This window comes from Dufourea novaeangliae, unplaced genomic scaffold (assembly GCF_001272555.1).
Source record: "Dufourea novaeangliae isolate 0120121106 unplaced genomic scaffold, ASM127255v1 scaffold124, whole genome shotgun sequence".
Classification (NCBI taxonomy): domain Eukaryota; kingdom Metazoa; phylum Arthropoda; class Insecta; order Hymenoptera; family Halictidae; genus Dufourea; species Dufourea novaeangliae.
The window spans coordinates 1648456-1666150 of NW_015374010.1; the positions used below are offsets into that span (position 1 = coordinate 1648456).

Here is a 17695-nt window from a genome sequence, read left to right on the forward strand (position 1 = left end):
TGAATGCAAAGTAATCTATGAAAGACACTTTCTCTGTTGAGTTCGACGAACAACAATTACTGAATCAGTGATCGACAATGTGAATGGCATTAAATATAATATGGGGAATTGAAGCAGTTTTTATATAAATCGGAAATCTTCGGTATTTGGATACGAAAATCGGTGTAATTGTGGTATTCTTGTCAGGGATCTATTATTGGTCTTCTTAGAAGCAACGACGATTCAATGAGAATTATTGGATCGTGAGGTGTGCACTTGGTGCAAAATTGTTGTTGTGAAAGTACGTGGATCGTATATTGTTTACCAAAGGAGGAGACTGTATTCCATTAGCGTCTCGACTATCAGAATGACGTTGCCGGTCAGGATCGTCGTGGTGTTTGCATATTATTTCGGTGTTATCGGCGACTTGCCATTGTTCGACCGATTGTCTGTTAATTCCTGGTGAGCACGATGGACAACGACGAGCTTCGGGTGGAGGATGAGACACAGGTACGAATGTTTGATATACAGCCGATGTTAAGGCACCCATTTTTTAAGCTTATTGTTAGATGCTCGATGCATGAATTATTGAGCATAGAAAGTGGAACGCGATGTTTCGATTAACATTTTAGTGTTTCTTATTTTAAAATAGCTTGGTGGAAACAGTTGTATCGTTGTACCAAGATAAAATAATATTTTATTTAGATTGAGTGGTTCGACGAAGATAATCTAGAATTTGAAATGCATATGTAGTCCAATGTTCTATTGTAGAATTGTATGTGTTTTCAGAGAATTATTATACGTGTTTTATATGGAAGTGTCTGAATTAATTTGTAAAATCCTAATATTTTGAAACATTAACAATCTAATTGTCGAAACAAATCGATTCCTCTACTGTATATAACTGACACACAATTATACGAAAATGATTTCGAACAAATCAACTCAATTCACCATTTGAATAATGACACTGCAATAATTTAGTATCGACAAAAGTATTTATTAGGGTGGAAATGTAGTGCAAATACGTTGACAGAAAATCGAATCTTGTCAAAGCTATAACATAATCTATAAAATAATCGTAGGTGTATTTTATAACGTTAATGCACGGAACTGATACCCAGATCAATTACAGTATTTACATATTTCGATTTCAATATTACTGCATTTATAAATAACTTACGTGCCTGCACAGAACGATATTGCTGAACATTCTAGGCTTTCGTTGCGATCAGTTGTTGAATCTAATCGACACATCTAGTCAGCACGACTATCGAAATAATGGATCTATACGAACCACGTTATATCAAGAATATCCGTTTAATTATAAAAATGAAGTCTACGTTAAATTACGAAGCATTCGCATAAAATAAAGGTTCGAGTGGGTAATGTTCGTCGTTTCATCGATCCTTCGAAACAATGAAATTTTAATAAATGTAATAGTCCTAATAGCCAACACGCAATATGTTAACAGGTACGGTGTATACATATATATTAAATAAATACGTCAAACATGATAGTAGCTATTGTTTCGCAGTTTTCTTGGACAAGTGAATTTAATAAATATATTTAAGGAATATGAAAAACACTCGTACATTAACACTAGAACTGCCAGCGTTGAATGTACACCAAATAAAATTGTATAATACATTGATGTGTATAGTACAATATAACATAATATAGCACAATGTAAATTGTATAGTAAATTAAATGTCAACGTAAATTCCGACAAAAGCACCTTTACGATTTCAATAGGTAATTGTAAAGCAAGAATTGGTTGAGAGTTTTAGTGTTAATTTATTCTGGAAACCAGAACCTTTTGCTTTTTCCATGTCATTTGTAGATTACAAATAACAGAGTGCTTGAAACAATTCATTATTCGAACCATTATATTCACATCAAGATCCGCTTGACAATCGAACAAAAAGCGTGACAAATAGTCTGAAATTTACGACACGTGTTTAGGAAGTATGCTTCTGGTGCAGTACAACTTCAATTCACACGATGAAAAAAAAAAGTAGGACTCGCATGAATATAAAAATAGTTTAATATATCATTTGAATTTCACGGAAACTAAATGCATACGTGATTCGAATTGACGACGAAATTAGGCTTTAAATTGCACTAGAGACTGTTCGGTGATTAGAAGCATTTAGCCCAGTTTGGAGTCCAAAAATAAAAATTATGTTTCGACAATTTTTTAGCAAAAATGATGAAGTAAATGAAACATCTATTAATACATTTATTGTACATATCTTCGGGTATGCGAAAGAATATTTTTTACAAGAATAAAATGGCGATGCTGGGACTCAGCCACGTTTAGTTCCCCTAATTGGCATTCAGAATAACTTGCAAACAATTTGACCTAGAACAAAAAACAAAACATTTTCATGCTGTATATGAAATTTACTAAAGAAATACGTATGGATTTTGCGATATGTCAAAAACAATCTTTGCTATGGACATTTTACAAAAAATGTTTCGGTTGCAAATGATACTTATTTCTTCAAATATTCACTAGTTGCACAAAAATGAATATTTCTAAATCTCTCTAGGTATTTGTTTGGTAAATTTCATGTAGAATACACAAACATTTCGTTTTTTGTTCTAGGTCAAACAGTTAAAAATCTTTTAAAATCTCCCCCTGAATTGACATAGAATTATAGGTATATTAAAAAATACTGAGTATAATCATTATGTGTATTATAACATCATAATTGAGTATGATAATTATCACGGTTAACTACCGAATTACTTTCGATGACCTTTCTGTTTACCGCCACGCGATGCAGTCAACCGAGCAATACCGTAGTTGTTTAAAAATGTTAGAAAATTTGTCGAGAAATGTTACGAGCAAATCCAAAACTATTCAGGATGGAAAGTGTTAGATATGTGGGTAACAATTTTAATTCTAAAAAACATGGTTTTATATTTTTACAATGTCAAACTCAATCAACTGAACAGAAAGTTTATCTGTCATCGTCGATGACCGACACGGCCTTTACTGTGTTGTACTAGGTATACTGATCGTGAGTATATGTTGACTTATTAGTAAAGCCCGACCATAGACGAGTTATGCACAAGATAGAATAAAGTCAGGGCTGCCTTTCAATGACGTGAACGAAAATTCATCAAAAATAGATGTACGCCATTAGTGCTTTCAACAGCTGAATTATCGATCATTCTTTAAAACAATGACAGGTGAACAGTAAACTTTGTCCCCGAATAATTTACGCACAAAATGGAATAAAGGTACGGTTAGTTTTCTATGACATTAACTAAGATTCATAAATAGAATTCACTTATACCATTTATCGTGTAATGGCTCAATTAGTAATCATTCCTTGAAACAATCACAGTAAATTGCGAACTTTGTCCCTGAACAATTTGTGCGCAAGGTGGAATAAAGTTAGAGTTAGTTTCCTTTGACTAAAATTCATCAAAAATCGACATATACTATTAGACCATAGAAGGCACTGGAATTATCCCATTATCAGTACATTCTTGAATATATATTACTTTTGAAAAATACATTTCAAAAAATCGATTTTCTAAACTTTCACAGTGGCCTGTTGGCCCTTAACGCTTTCAATGGCTCAATTTATTCGCATTCTATCCCCTTAATACCTGAATACTTCAATCGGTCTTTTTTTTTGTTTTAGGAAAATCACAGCAGACGGCCAAGTCTGTCCCCGACAAATGCGAACGCGGACGATCGGACCCCGAGCAGATCGCCGTCGCACGTGATACCGGAGAATGCGACACCGAACGTGCCCTCGGCGACTTCGACGCCCCGAAGTCGAAAATCCTCGACGGAGTCGAATTCACACAGTTTGAACGACAGCTCCCAAAGGACGGTGGCCGCGGATAGTAAAGAGATCGTGATTCACGACGCAGATAAGAATGGTATTATTCCAACTGGATCGCCGAGAACCAACAGAAAATGCTCGAGAGCCAGTGTCTATCCATCCGGCACGAGTTTGACCGCCAGAGACGCTTTCGGTAAGCTCTTGTCGGAATCACGATTTTTTATACCTATCTACCATTTCATTTATAGTCTTCTGCACTATTTAGAAACTCTCCTCGAAAAGTAATTGCTAGGCTATTGACGATGTGACATTCAGTGAAAGGTCACTTGATGGGAATAGAGACAGTAGCCATGTTGAATTACTTCAATGTCTTTGCTACGTATCCGCTAATCATTACTACTATATATTCACTGTAGATTCACTGTGCATTCAGTATACATTCAATATAGATTCACTGTGCATTCAGTATACATTCAATATAGATTCACTATACATTCACTGTAGATTCACTAGAGATTCACTGTAGATTCACTGTAGATTCACTATAGATTCACTATACATTCACTACACATTCGTTATGCATTCATTACGAATTCACTATTCACTATACATTCATTATGCATTTCTTGCGCATTCATTATGAATCTACTATGCATTCACTATGAATTCACTATGCATTCACTTTACATTCACTATATAATACGGGAAGGTTGACGAATTTGAACCATCGCCTACGTTGGACAGGTGCCTGAGAAAGAGGGGATGGTTCCTGAATTTTGACCATCACCTACGCTGGACCACTACCGTAACTTGTCATGCATTAACAATTTGCTCCGTATGATAGACAATATGTGCTGTTTGTATACCTACTAAGTTAATCAATATAATCATCACTATCAGACACATATTAGCGTATAGACAGACCTAGGTAATTGCCTAACTTCAAGAACCTTCCCCTATATGGAATTTTATGTATTATATAAAATATTTCTTTTCAGAGATATTTATACTTTCAGTAGACGTAAGTTCGGCTGAAATTGTTTCTCGTAATAAACGAGATAAGTAACGTTTCTGTTGAAATTTAAATGTGCTGTCAAACGTAATGTTTAAAACGACAGAAAGACAAACAGGAGTGGCTCTATTCTGAAAACTTCAATTCTTCGATTTTACAATCGATATTTCTTCGTACGTTATGTATAAATGGCTGAAATAGGCCTGAGTCAATAAACTACGATCAATATGCATACGAATGTCACTGTGTCACGAATCGTGGACATTAATAATGCACGGACAGCTCGAGCGTGATTAAAAAGTCCCCACGTTTGTCCCTTCTGTTTTTATCCAATTTTTTATGTACTTTGCAAAATGCAATCTTCTCTGACGAAGAACAATGTTCTCCAAAAACAACAAAATTAATTTAACGTGAATATTACGTAAAATCTACCTGTCTAGGATTTATAAAAATCATTATGTTTCAAAAAAAATAAAGCTCCGGTAACAATTTTTGTTTCTACGAAATGTTTGATACTGTTAAAACTATTAATCAAATTTTTAATGTTCACGATTTTCGCACTGGTCCTGTAAACATCCTGTCCATAGTTCAGTACACTTTTCAAGTAACCATTTCAACGATATAGTACATACATATTTTATATTTAATTCATAGAGTCTTCTAATATCTAGTGATGAGAAATTTCCGTGCAACAGGTGCTTAAGTATGTACCTACTTCTGTTCGCAAAGTTCACACTTAAACTCTATTCAAAAGCTGTAGGATTCCTTGAAAAAAAATATGATGGAACACATGAAAAGATTATTAAAGATACTTTGCATACATACTTGGCTAGTACGAACAAGGCAATTTGTATTTAAACAATTATGTTATAGCGTGTCGAATCGATCAGCAGCTCTAATAGAGATAACAGACTGTACTCCCTGTTGGTAAATTGATCGTTACGTTATAATAACTTGAACAGGTCACAACCGACGACACATTGTCAGGTATCTGTAAGTTTCAAAATTAACACCTAATAATATACTAACATATTTGCATAAAAATTTTCGTACACCCAATAACAAATAAACTAACTTTCGATAGTTTTTCTTGAAAACATTGTACGCCATTTTGGTGTTCACCACGATGAACAGTTTAAAGGAATTATGATTCTTTAAAAGTCCGAGAATTCATAGCGTTCTCAAAATATAAGGAAACATTTAATCGTTCAAATAACGAAAACATCGTACACAATTTTGATTCCGTCACAAACAGTTCAAAGAAATTATTATTCTTTAAAGGTCCGAAGCTCACAATGCCAGATACATCGGACGACAACCCGTCATTGATAAATACACCGATATTCCCGGATGAAACACCAAGGGACGATGCAATGTTACAGAAGGATGCGTCCCCTGAACCGGAAATCGATCCTGACACGTTATATTTTCGGTATGTAAGAACCATGAGAAGATGTTTCGTTCTTATTAACACTATGACGACCGATGACGTGACAATGGCATCATGATGCGAGTGTCAACTGGTACTTTTCAGATACTCAAAGTTATGGAATTTTTTTACATACATAGAAAAAACGATATTTCGTTGGTTCTTGACAAAAACAACCTTCCACTAATGATAGTTACCCGCGAAGCTATTACTATGTATTAAACAACCGGGTGGTCATCATAATATCAAGCAGACATGGGCAAGTTTGTTGTCTAAATAAAGAGTTTCAAATAACGACTAAAAGATATAAAAAAATATTTTACAATTTTCACACGATTAAACGTGGAAACTCAAATTTTCTACAATAAAATAATATTTCCTCTTGAATAAGTAGGCACTTGGCAAAAAATTATTTAAACTCATTAACTGTTTAAAAGCCCAGAATGACGATCTTATATACTCCTCCCTGTTCGCTATGTATTATTCGAATAGAATTCGGCCCAATTCGAGTGTTATTAGGTGAACGTAGACAATGAAATTCCCGGTGAATGATTGAAAGACTAAAAAGGAAGCTCAATGCGCCCGTTTCCGCGGTTACAATAGATTACACATTTTTGTGTCACGGTCGTGTGTATAGGTACCCCTGCTACAAGTGGGATAGAGGCGATAAATGAAAGACCATTCTTAAAGGCCATTTTTATTTTTAGTCCGCGCCGGGCTATATCGGTGAGCCCTGGTACGTCCGTAAATAGTGTGCTTTTGCATTATTAATTTTCCCATCGTTTCGTGTCCTATCGGTGGCTCCCGTTGAATTCACAGAATTGCGATTTTATCCTTTGATAAGCTACCGCGCTGGTTAAGGCACTATTTTCGTTCAAGATAACGTCAATTTTTACCTTTACGAGAATGTCCCGGGAACACGATTCCACTGGACACCGTTCGATTGCCATTCGAAAAGAAAGGTCTTTTATGAATATTAAATAATTATCGAAAAATATTGGTAAAACAGTGTTGATCACCAACTTTCAATCTATGTCTTGAATCCTCTTTATTTTTTAACCACTCGTCTAAGGGTGGCAGGCACTGCACAAGCCAGAAATCGAGAACATTTATCGAAAATTCAACTTATACCCATTTTCTTCTTTCGATCAATGACAATGAATATCGAAGGTGTGATTCGTAATAAATGAATCGATTAGGCAACTTTACTTCACTAAACAAAATCATAGCGACCAAGATTGGGATAAATGTTAGTTAACCATTTAAGGCCTGAATTATGTTATCGTTATCTTTTTATCGCAATTTTGATTCCAGATAAATTTGAAAACTGTTCAAATATGATATTCCAATTTTTTTTTGTATTCTTCGTACTTTTTCAAGTAGCTAAATAGGGTGTCTCTGAGTGCTGGCACAATTTTATAGCATCTCAGAGGACTTCAAAGAAGTACAATAAATACTTAAGTCCCAGCCAGATTCTAAGTACATTGTTTCGTGACTACATTTTACTGTAATATAAGTGGTAGGTACTACAGAGTGTGTACATATCGTTAGAACATAAAGGGTTAACGCGTATCGTGACAATATCAATTCACAGTGACGGCAGAAGACGGATCGACAAAGTGTTGGTGTATCAAGATGACGTTAACGGGGTGCTGACGGAAGTGGAGACACGTAGACAGGAGCAGAGACGGGTTTTCCAGCAGAATCTATTGAAGGAAGGTCTGCAATTGGAACTCGAGCCAAAAGAGAATTCCTTCGACGGGAAAACGTATTTCTTGAAGCTGCACATACCGTGGAAAATCAAAGTGCAGTACGCGGAAGTGATGAACCTGAAGCTGCCTACCAAAAGATTCATCACCATCTCTGTGAAGGCTTGGGTAGGATAATGGAAACGTTTAGTTAATTATACGGTACCGCGTAGGAAAATAAGAAAGCAAAGATGGGTTCGACACTGATACGTTAACATTAAAACCACCAAAATGACGGATTTCAAATTCCTTTGTCAGACCATTAACAGTATCGTAACGCCCTATTTACATTCCCTTCGTATTCGCGTAAATCGTCAGATTATCTAACTCGTTTATTTCCGTCAGCAAGGTAACGAGGACGCGAGACAGAGACCGAAACTTTGGGAGAAATGGATGAAGTGGATAAAATGGATGAGAAAGTTACACACCTGGGACACCAAGAAGTATCCGGAGGAGCCAAGTTTTTACAAAAGCACCGATTCCGGTGACCGTGAGGAGAGGTAATAGAGCATATAATATTGTCCAGACGGTTTCCTATTCACCTTGACCAGTGCAGTGTCTCCGTTACTTCCGATAATAGGAAACAAAAACCGTAAAACTGTGTCAGGAAAAGGGTTAATATTTAATATAATAATATTAACAGAGAATTGAATTAATATTGTTTCAACGTGTAGGTTCGTGGTAAAGGACAGGGACACAGCTTACACACCTGCTCAAAGATCGCTGATAGTGATGCAGATATTGCTGAGAGCTAGGTACGACGAGCATCACGATAAATCCGGTATCCGTAGACTTTTGGCGGACGGCACTTATCTCGATTGCTTTTCGCTGCACGAGGGACCATACAATAAACCGGTCCTCAACGGGGAGATCCTCGACAGATATTTATTGTACTTGATCTGGGCCAGACCTGGACAATGGTAATTCTACGAAGAAACTCTTCGACACGAATTGTGTATACCTTCTGTGTCCAATAATTATTTGGATGATTCGAAAATCAAATCTAACTACCCTAGAAGTTATGAACCCTTTCTTTTTGTATCGCCCTGTATAACGAGGAACAATGTTATATATTGTTCTTAGGTATAAGAAACAACCCCTTTGGTTGATCAGACGGTATTTCGGTGAGAAAGTGGCCCTTTACTTCGCATGGTTGGGCTTCTACACGAAATGCTTGTACGCGCCAGCGATCGTTGGGCTGCTCTGCTTCATGTACGGCGTGTTCAGCATGGAGAGCAGCGACAACATTCCCAGCAAAGAGATATGCAATCCAAAGATAGGGGGTAATTAATCTTGAAATTTTATTCTCTCGAACGATTCTGCTTATTTTAGGGATGTTCGATTCCTATTCGATTCTTCAGAAGGTCGATTCTTTTGGGTAACACGACACTGCCCTGGCAAAAGTATGGGACTAGATCTTATAATTAAAAAAAGAGGAAAATATTATTATATACAGAGTTAATGAACGTCACGTATTCAAACTGATGGGAAGTGATTTGTATACAGGGAGCGTAAGATAAGAACAAAATATAGAAATAAATTTTTTTAACTTACAGCTTATTTTTCGTGAAAATCGACTTTGAAGATCTGCTAGATTTATTTATTTATTTATTTATTGATATACGGGTATATAACCCTTCAGTATAAAATCCAGTTATAATCAGTCAATTGTAGGTAACAATGTGTTGTATAACCTATGCCTAAAAGAGACTTGGGAACTAAAGAAGTCCAGCGATACACAAAATAAATTAACATTCATAATTATGCGGTTTATGCAATTATATTGTCCATAATTCGTACGGTAGGCTTCTGGAAGTAGTAGGACATGATTTCTTCTGGATGACGCTGACGTAATTAACTTAAAGCGGGATAAAATATCAGGACACATAATGACGTCATCAAGCACTTAATGCGCCAATAGTAAGTCAACATAATACGTCTGCGTTCCAGAGAAATTTAGAAATTACGAGTGCAGAGGGTTAAGAATATACGGGGACAATTGAGTAGGCCTGGGCTAGCGCGTCTGTTCATTGCAGTCCGTTTCTACTTACTACTGTAGTGAACACATGTTCCAGATTAATATTCAAAGTTGATTTCCTCGAAAACGGAGCCTTAAATGAACAAATTTTATTCCACATTTTGTTCTTATTTTTTTATAAGGAATCACCCTGTACCCGCTTGTACATCTTATTCGATCGCACCCTGTATATACCGATTCCATAACTCTTAATTTATCGTAACAGAATAATGAGTTACTTTTCGATCAATCATGAACTCTGGTCCCTTACTTTAGGCCATCATGTATTATCTGCTATACATAACAGTGACGTGTTACCCAAAAGAATCGACCTTCCGAAGAATCGAATCGGAATCGAACATCCTTAACTTATCCCCAATTAAAAATCGACACTTTTTTTCCTCAGGAAATATCACATTGTGCCCCAACTGCGACAGAGTGTGCTCGTATCAGTACCTGGGCGAGTCTTGCATCTTCTCGAAGCTATCTTACCTGTTCGACAATCCAGCCACCGTATTCTTCGCTATATTCATGTCCTTTTGGGGTACTATACTCGAAACGTATAAAATGTTTCTGTCGAAAGTCACGCGTAAGCACTCGGTAAAACGGATGCTGTTTTCTATTCTTGCGCAGCCACGACGTTTCTCGAGCTATGGAAACGACGCCAGGCAGTTTTGATCTGGGAATGGGACCTTCAGAACGTCGAGAGCGACGAGGAGCCCAGGCCGGAATTCGAGACCACGGTGAAAACGTTCCGAATAAATCCTGTGACCAGAGAAAGGGAACCGTATCTACCGACTTGGTCCAAGGCGGTGCGTTTCTTGGCCACCGGATCCATAGTGTTTTTCATGGTAATTATGAAGGTGTCTAAATGTGACGGGATGGATACATAAATAATGGGAGGGGGGAATTCTCGAAGTGATATTTCAGTATTACTATCGGCAGAAGTTTCCGAAGACAGATCAAGTATTGCTGGACTCCTATGTTTATTTATTTATTCATTTACACGGGTAGAGAATAACCCTTTGGTGTACAGGTAATATGACAGGGGAAAAAAGAAAAAAAGAAAGTCATTTTGGTGAACAGAAAGAATGGACGTTATTGATTTAGTAGTTGAATAAGAGATTGCTTAAATTCACAAGGTGTATTTCTGAAAAAATCAAGAGATTGACATTAGGTGTTGGAAAGTATATAATGTAATGTACATAATAAGTATATAATGAAAAATACATAGCTGATTGAATATTAGGTATACAAAAGAGTATTCTTCTACTCCGAAGACGAACACTCTGTATAATTAATTAAGTAACACAAACGACATTTGCGTTTAGATATGTGTAGTTCTGGGTGCAGTGTTGGGAACAATCATTTATCGAATATCGCTGGTGGCCGTGTTCTACGGCGGCGGCGGACGGTTCCTGAAGAAACACGCGAAGATCTTCACCTCTATGACCGCCGCCCTGGTGAACTTGGTGATCATCATGATACTGACTCGAATTTATCATCGTATGGCACGATGGATGGTGAACATGGAGAACCCGAGGACTCAGACAGAATACGAGTCAAGCTACACCTTCAAGATATTCCTCTTCGAGTTCGTCAATTTCTATTCGTCCCTGATCTACATCGCCTTCTTTAAGGTTCGTAACACAATGAATGAACCCATAATCCCCATGTGAACAGGACTTTTGTGTTCGCGAAACTCATAGTAACAGTGAGATCTGAAAGTCTTCTGTTTTGAAAACATTTTCCTCTGACAACGAAAATTCGAGAAAACAAACGAAATTTCTGTAGGTATTAGATTATCGCGATTCTAATGATAACATTGCTAAACTGTAAAAACTTAAGTTATCAGAGGTTAAGAAAATCACTTTGTCGATCATCGTAAAATCGTTTTGCACTGATTTTATCTACCAACTGGGATATTTGTATTCATTTTGTGGGCTTTTTAACACTAGAACTAACGACGATATACGCGTATTTTCTTCGATCGGTGGATAAACGTGAAAAACTTCTGAAAATTTAGAAATTTAGAAATTGACCAATAACAGGTGCAAAAGATCTGAGAAAATGTATTGTCAAAACATTTTAATCGCCGTTGTAAGAGTGTATTGACAATTAATTTTGACTTGCTTGGTAGTTCTAGTGTTAAATATACAGTGAGAAAGTAAGTTGAATAAACAGGGAGAAAGAAATGAAATCCTAAGTTTTATTAAAATTTAGCTACCTAAATTTCAGAATTTAGCTGAATCGTAAAAATTGCAGTTTGGCAGCTTTAGTATTGGAATCAGTCATATAAATTTATCGAAATGTACGACCAAATTCTATAAGCCGATGATTATATTGTTTATGAAACTATTAAGTACTAATTTGTAGGGAAGATTCTTCGTCCATCCCGGGGACGCGGACGCAAGGGTCTCCGAGTTTTATCGAATAAAAACGGACGTTTGCGATCCAGCCGGTTGCCTGTCGGAAGTTTGCATACAGCTCGCCATCATAATGGTGGGGAAACAGTGCTTCAACAATATCGTGGAGATATTATCGCCGAAACTGTGGAATTGGTGGCGGAAAAGGAGTCACGTGGCCGCCACGAAGGATCACGCTAGACCTTACACTTGCTGGGAAAGGGATTACCAGTTGCAGGATCCGGGAAGGCTTGCTCTCTTCGACGAGTACTTAGAGATGGGTAAATGGCATTTCAACTGTATGCTCATGCTTTGTTTTTGAGAAAAATAGCATTGAAAATTCGATTGGTGAACGTAATACTACTAACAAAAAGATGGCCGCAATATCAAAACATTTGGGACACGTCGTAAACTTCTATCTTTTTACAAATCATCTCCTCCACCCTCAGATTTTGTCATAGCAAATCTTGTCGTTTGTATCTTCAAAAACAGACAATGCAGTAAAGGATACCTTATTTCATATTATAAATAAAGAATTCTTCTAACGTAGACGAAAATGATCTATTAAATCAGTTATGGTAGTATCACTTCAATCACAAAAATGTTCTTTAAATTGTTGCACGATTGTTTTCTCGTCAACAGTATTGCAATACGGATTTGTGACGCTGTTCGTCGCTGCGTTTCCGTTGGCGCCATTGTTCGCGTTGTTGAATAACATCGCGGAGATACGTTTGGACGCTTACAAGATGGTGAGAGAGGCGAGGAGGCCGTTGGCGGAGAGAGTTCAAGACATCGGTGCATGGTCTGGCATACTTCGTGGCGTGACTTACGTCGCGGTGGTGTCCAATGTATGTAAAACTAAAAAAAAGTAACGTACAGTAACGGACAAAAAAGTTCAGCACTATTCGCATTCTTCGAATAGTCTCAACTCCATTTGATATTCTTTCTTGCAGATCGTGCACATTAGTTACTTGCATTGAATGCACAATAGTTTTCTTTAATGGCCCCAAAAGTAAAGATCGTGCACTCCGAACAGTTTCTTTAATCATCCTTAACTCAAAAAAGTACGACGACATGTTGTTTACTTAAATTTTTTACTTAAATTAGTGTGAAGATTTACCCCCTAAGGTATCGACATACATTTATGAATCACCCTGTATATGACAAAGACATATTGAATTTTTAAGTTGACGTTACAAAACAATGAACAAAAGCTCGAAGGTCCCGAGGTGTAACGCTGACTTATTAACCCTCATCCGTCCCTCATTGCCCCAACTTAATTTGTCCCTTGGTGTTAAATTCACCCAGTGGCAAAAATTAATATAATGAAGTGATAAATAGGTGAATTTGCAAATTCTTTAAAGTAAAAATCACGAAGCTTCAGCTTAATTTACTTACACATGACAGAATAACGTCGTTTCTTAGGACAAAAATGTGTCAGATTGGCACAAGGGACAGATGAGGGTTAATAAAGTTTAGCACAGTGATGGAGCCTGAAATTCTGAAGCGAATGATATTTGTTTCAGCCGCATATGGCCGTTAGTTTATGCTTTATTTAATGTTCACTGCCGAGGAGCCTTCGAACACACATCGATGATTTGCTGTATCAGCATGGTGTGCATAAATCGTATTAGTGAATACAGCTCTATGTCACGTTACCTTATCCCTACCAGTAGGGAATTCTCCAGCAACCCTGGTACTCCCCATCAGTTATATCGTTAATTATTATTATATTTTGCATAGGCGTTCGTCATCGCGTACACGTCCGATTTCATTCCGCGTAGCGTGTACGCTATCGTGTACTCGCCGACGAACGATTTGGTCGGTTACATTGACAGTTCCCTGTCAGAATTCAACACGTCCGACTATCGGGAGGACATGAAGAGCGACATGGACGGTAAGCATCCGGAAACATGCCAGTACAGGGGTTACAGAAACGGACCTCAGCATCCGACCGATCCGTACGGTCTAAGTCCACAATACTGGCACGTGTTCGCAGCTCGTTTGGCCTTCGTCGTTGTGTTCGAGCATGTCGTAAGTTTCTGTGTACTTATCTGTACATTTTTTTTCTCCATTACAGCATTTTGAATTAGTTGAAAATATTAATCATTCCAATTAAATTGGTAAAATTGATAAAATGTATAAAGCGCCATATCGGGCCCTAGCTAAACACGACTCCAAACGCATGAGCTATCTTAAAACTGGATTTAATAAAAATGTATAGTATTAATTTTCTTTGAGCCCAAATGATATTCTGTTTTACTGTTATTAATATTTAAGATTTACTAAGAATAAAATTTAAGATACATAGATATTAAGATACACTAAGAATAAAATTCCTTTTGTATCTGGGAAATTGTTAACGATAAGGTAATGCTTGAAAGTACAGTCGTCAAAAAAATCGTAAGGCAAGGGGTTAAACAAGAATTACTAATGTACATGTTAAAGTCCGTCGCAATCCGTGGCACCGACAATCTATAAATGGGCCTTAACACTAGAACTACCAAGAAAGTCAAAATGACTTGTCAATACACTCTTACAACGACGATTAAAATATTATGACGATACATTCTCTCACATCTTTTGCACCTTTTATTACGATACAAAAGTGAAGAAATTAGTAAATTTTTAAATTACTAAATTTTCAAAAGTTTTTCACGTTTATCCACCGATCGAAGCAATCGTCGGTAGTTCTAGTGTTGAATCGTCTCTTCGATGATCCAGGTTTTCGCCCTGACTGGAATAATGAGCTACGTAATACCAGCGGTGCCCCACTCGTTGGCGACCCAACTGCAACGCGAACGGTTACTCGCGCAAGAAGCCAAGTACGAGAAGGGCCTGAAGGGCCGAGAAAACGAGGACGATATCCTGTCGATGCTCAGGGACGCTGGAAGCAACGGTAGAACCGGGGGCGGCGGTAGAGGCAGCTGGGCGAGACGATTCAGTAAGTTAAGCGACGGATTGGACGCCCACGTAGACGTGGGCGTCAGAATCAACAAAACCAGCGATGGTTCAACTGTCTGGGAAGTCACATAATTCGTACGTGATCAAACGATTTTTGCCACTCTGACTGCCAATATCACAAGTGTCACAAATTTCCACTAGGACAAATTGCAAAGTACATAAAGATGTTACAAGAAATAATGTTTTTTTCGTTTTTTGTCACATTGAAATCATGCGATCCAATGAGATTTATTACTTTTTAATATTTAAATATGTATCTTTGTTGAAATTTTATAAGCTTATCGTTTTCATCATTATACACGGATTGTTTGCACAATGATATAAGCGACGATGTTTAATTAAATTATTCTCGATTGAGCAAACTGCAAATACTTGCGGGTCACCTAAATGTGAACGATGTGGCAGTCAAAATGTTAAACGAACGATTGCGTTTCGCTCACGAAAAGTGTGCTTGAACATTTTTTTAATACTTTATTCATTAACGAAAGACTTCTTACGGTACTCCATTAGGAAATGCTTAAGGAATGTTTTATGTGTATATAAGACGTACTGAAATATCAAGTACAAACTTTATATATGAACGAATGAAGTAATAATTGTGATACATTAGGTAATGTAGGTGTATAATGCATATATTTATGCACGGACTTAAGTAAGAGGAACAATGTTTCAATATTATGCGTAATGAGGTGACAAATGCCAAACGTATTTAAAAAACCATAGTCAATCGTCCACTTACGACTCATTGTACTTGATTCTGAAAAGATGTTAATAGTGCTTAAACAATATATGATTAATGATAAGTGAGTGACTCGTGATACAATCAGTATTAATTAACAGCAACCCTCTTCTGTACTGCTACGAACTGTAAACGCTATAAATGTATTTTTTTAAATGTTTTCTGAAAATAATTTTACATAGGGATTAGTGTTGCAGATAGAAATATCATCAATTATTGAAATGACAATGATGTTAGTGTTCCTAATTCTTGGATCTCGTAGCTTCTTAACCGTATATAATTACTAAAAGACGTTTCAGCTTCGTACTTTAAATTAAAATTGTGTATTTAAGTAGCATTATAATAGTTACCAAATAATTTCCCATGATTTCAGATTTTTTTTATGTTGAAAGTAAACGTTATTTTTATAATTTTGAAAAACTACCCACACTCACACTTAACTGTAAGAGAAAATTACGAAACATTAATGTACGATGAAAAACGTGTCTAAAATATGCAGAATGTGATAAATGTATAAGATTTATCGGTTAATCGATTAATTCTTAATGCATTAAAAAGCGTAGAATGTAAAGCTAACGTATAAAAATGTCTTTTTTATATCTGACCATGTGTGTGAATTTAGACAATTATTTTTAAATGTATGTACTGTATAAAAGTAGTCGTAGAAAGTATAGAGTGAGAAAAACTACTAGTATTATTATTTAACTGCTGGAATTATTTTTATAACTCCGTCGAAATAAAATGTACAGTACTTAAATTCTTGTGTTGCATGGCGAAAAAACCGTTGCACGTGGGAAAGGCGAAGAACTTTCCCGGAGAGCTTACACAATATACTCTTTATTGTACATAATTTCAATATTTCATTTTCCGTCTTACGCTTGACATTATTACAATAATTACTATAGAATATATTTATAATAATATACATGTACATATTTACTTCTTTGCTATTGATTCAATTTATATGTATAATTCTATATGTATATTGGCCTATGATTCATTCCATACTGCACTTTCTTGCGTCATCTGCTTCCTTTTAAAATCTAAAAGTGTATCACAGTTGTGTCGAGGGATAGACAGGGATTTTAAAGAAAAGGAGACCGTTCAGACGACCGAAATCGATACGTAGTCCATTCAGTCAGATATCGGACCTGATGGACACAAATAATCTCAATGTCCATAATTCGGCAAACAGCTGCGATGAAATGTATGTTCTACATTCCTAGTCTATAAAAGCGACTTTTTATCCTACTATAAAACTGTCTATGTTGTTACGAAAAATAAACCGTCGTATTACATTTAAAAAAAAAAGACAAATCCTAAAAAAAAGAGTAATCACCATTATGCGCAATTTCAAAAACGAGGAAGAACTTCGTATATGTTTCTTTCGTTTTTTTTTTTTCTTTAAATTTAATCTAGCAGTACGATAATCTGCTATAATCTGTTTCGACTATAATACACACTCTCGCGAGTAATATTATTGCTTTTGTACTAACGTTACATGAATAATCTCAGAAAGTGTTACGGTGGAAAGTTTATCGTTACATTATTACTGTCTACAACTTAACATTTTTCGTAGCCAGTATATCAGGT

General features: G+C 36.4%; 1 protein-coding gene across 1 annotated transcript; it reads left to right on the plus strand.

The window, feature by feature from the left end:
• The first annotated feature begins 418 nt into the window (after positions 1-418).
• On the plus strand, positions 419-15435 carry LOC107188464 (anoctamin-4). The gene is made up of 14 exons (XM_015576757.1): positions 419-489; positions 3642-3981; positions 6082-6232; positions 7824-8106; positions 8323-8477; positions 8652-8897; positions 9061-9260; positions 10401-10538; positions 10628-10845; positions 11326-11634; positions 12371-12680; positions 13042-13247; positions 14143-14433; positions 15124-15435. Exons 1-14 carry the CDS (start codon positions 451-453, stop codon positions 15433-15435), a joined length of 3198 nt encoding a protein of 1065 aa, XP_015432243.1. The 5' UTR covers positions 419-450.
• The last annotated feature ends 2260 nt before the right edge of the window (positions 15436-17695 follow it).

Excerpts from the sequence above, each read along its gene's own strand:
- LOC107188464 (XM_015576757.1), top strand. The coding sequence starts at position 451 with ATGGACAACGACGAGCTTCGGGTGGAGGATGAGACACAG. Across the intron at positions 8,898-9,060 it reads TGGGCCAGACCTGGACAATG|GTATAAGAAACAACCCCTTT; the intron begins GTAATTCTACGA and ends TATTGTTCTTAG. Across the intron at positions 11,635-12,370 it reads TCTACATCGCCTTCTTTAAG|GGAAGATTCTTCGTCCATCC; the intron begins GTTCGTAACACA and ends ACTAATTTGTAG.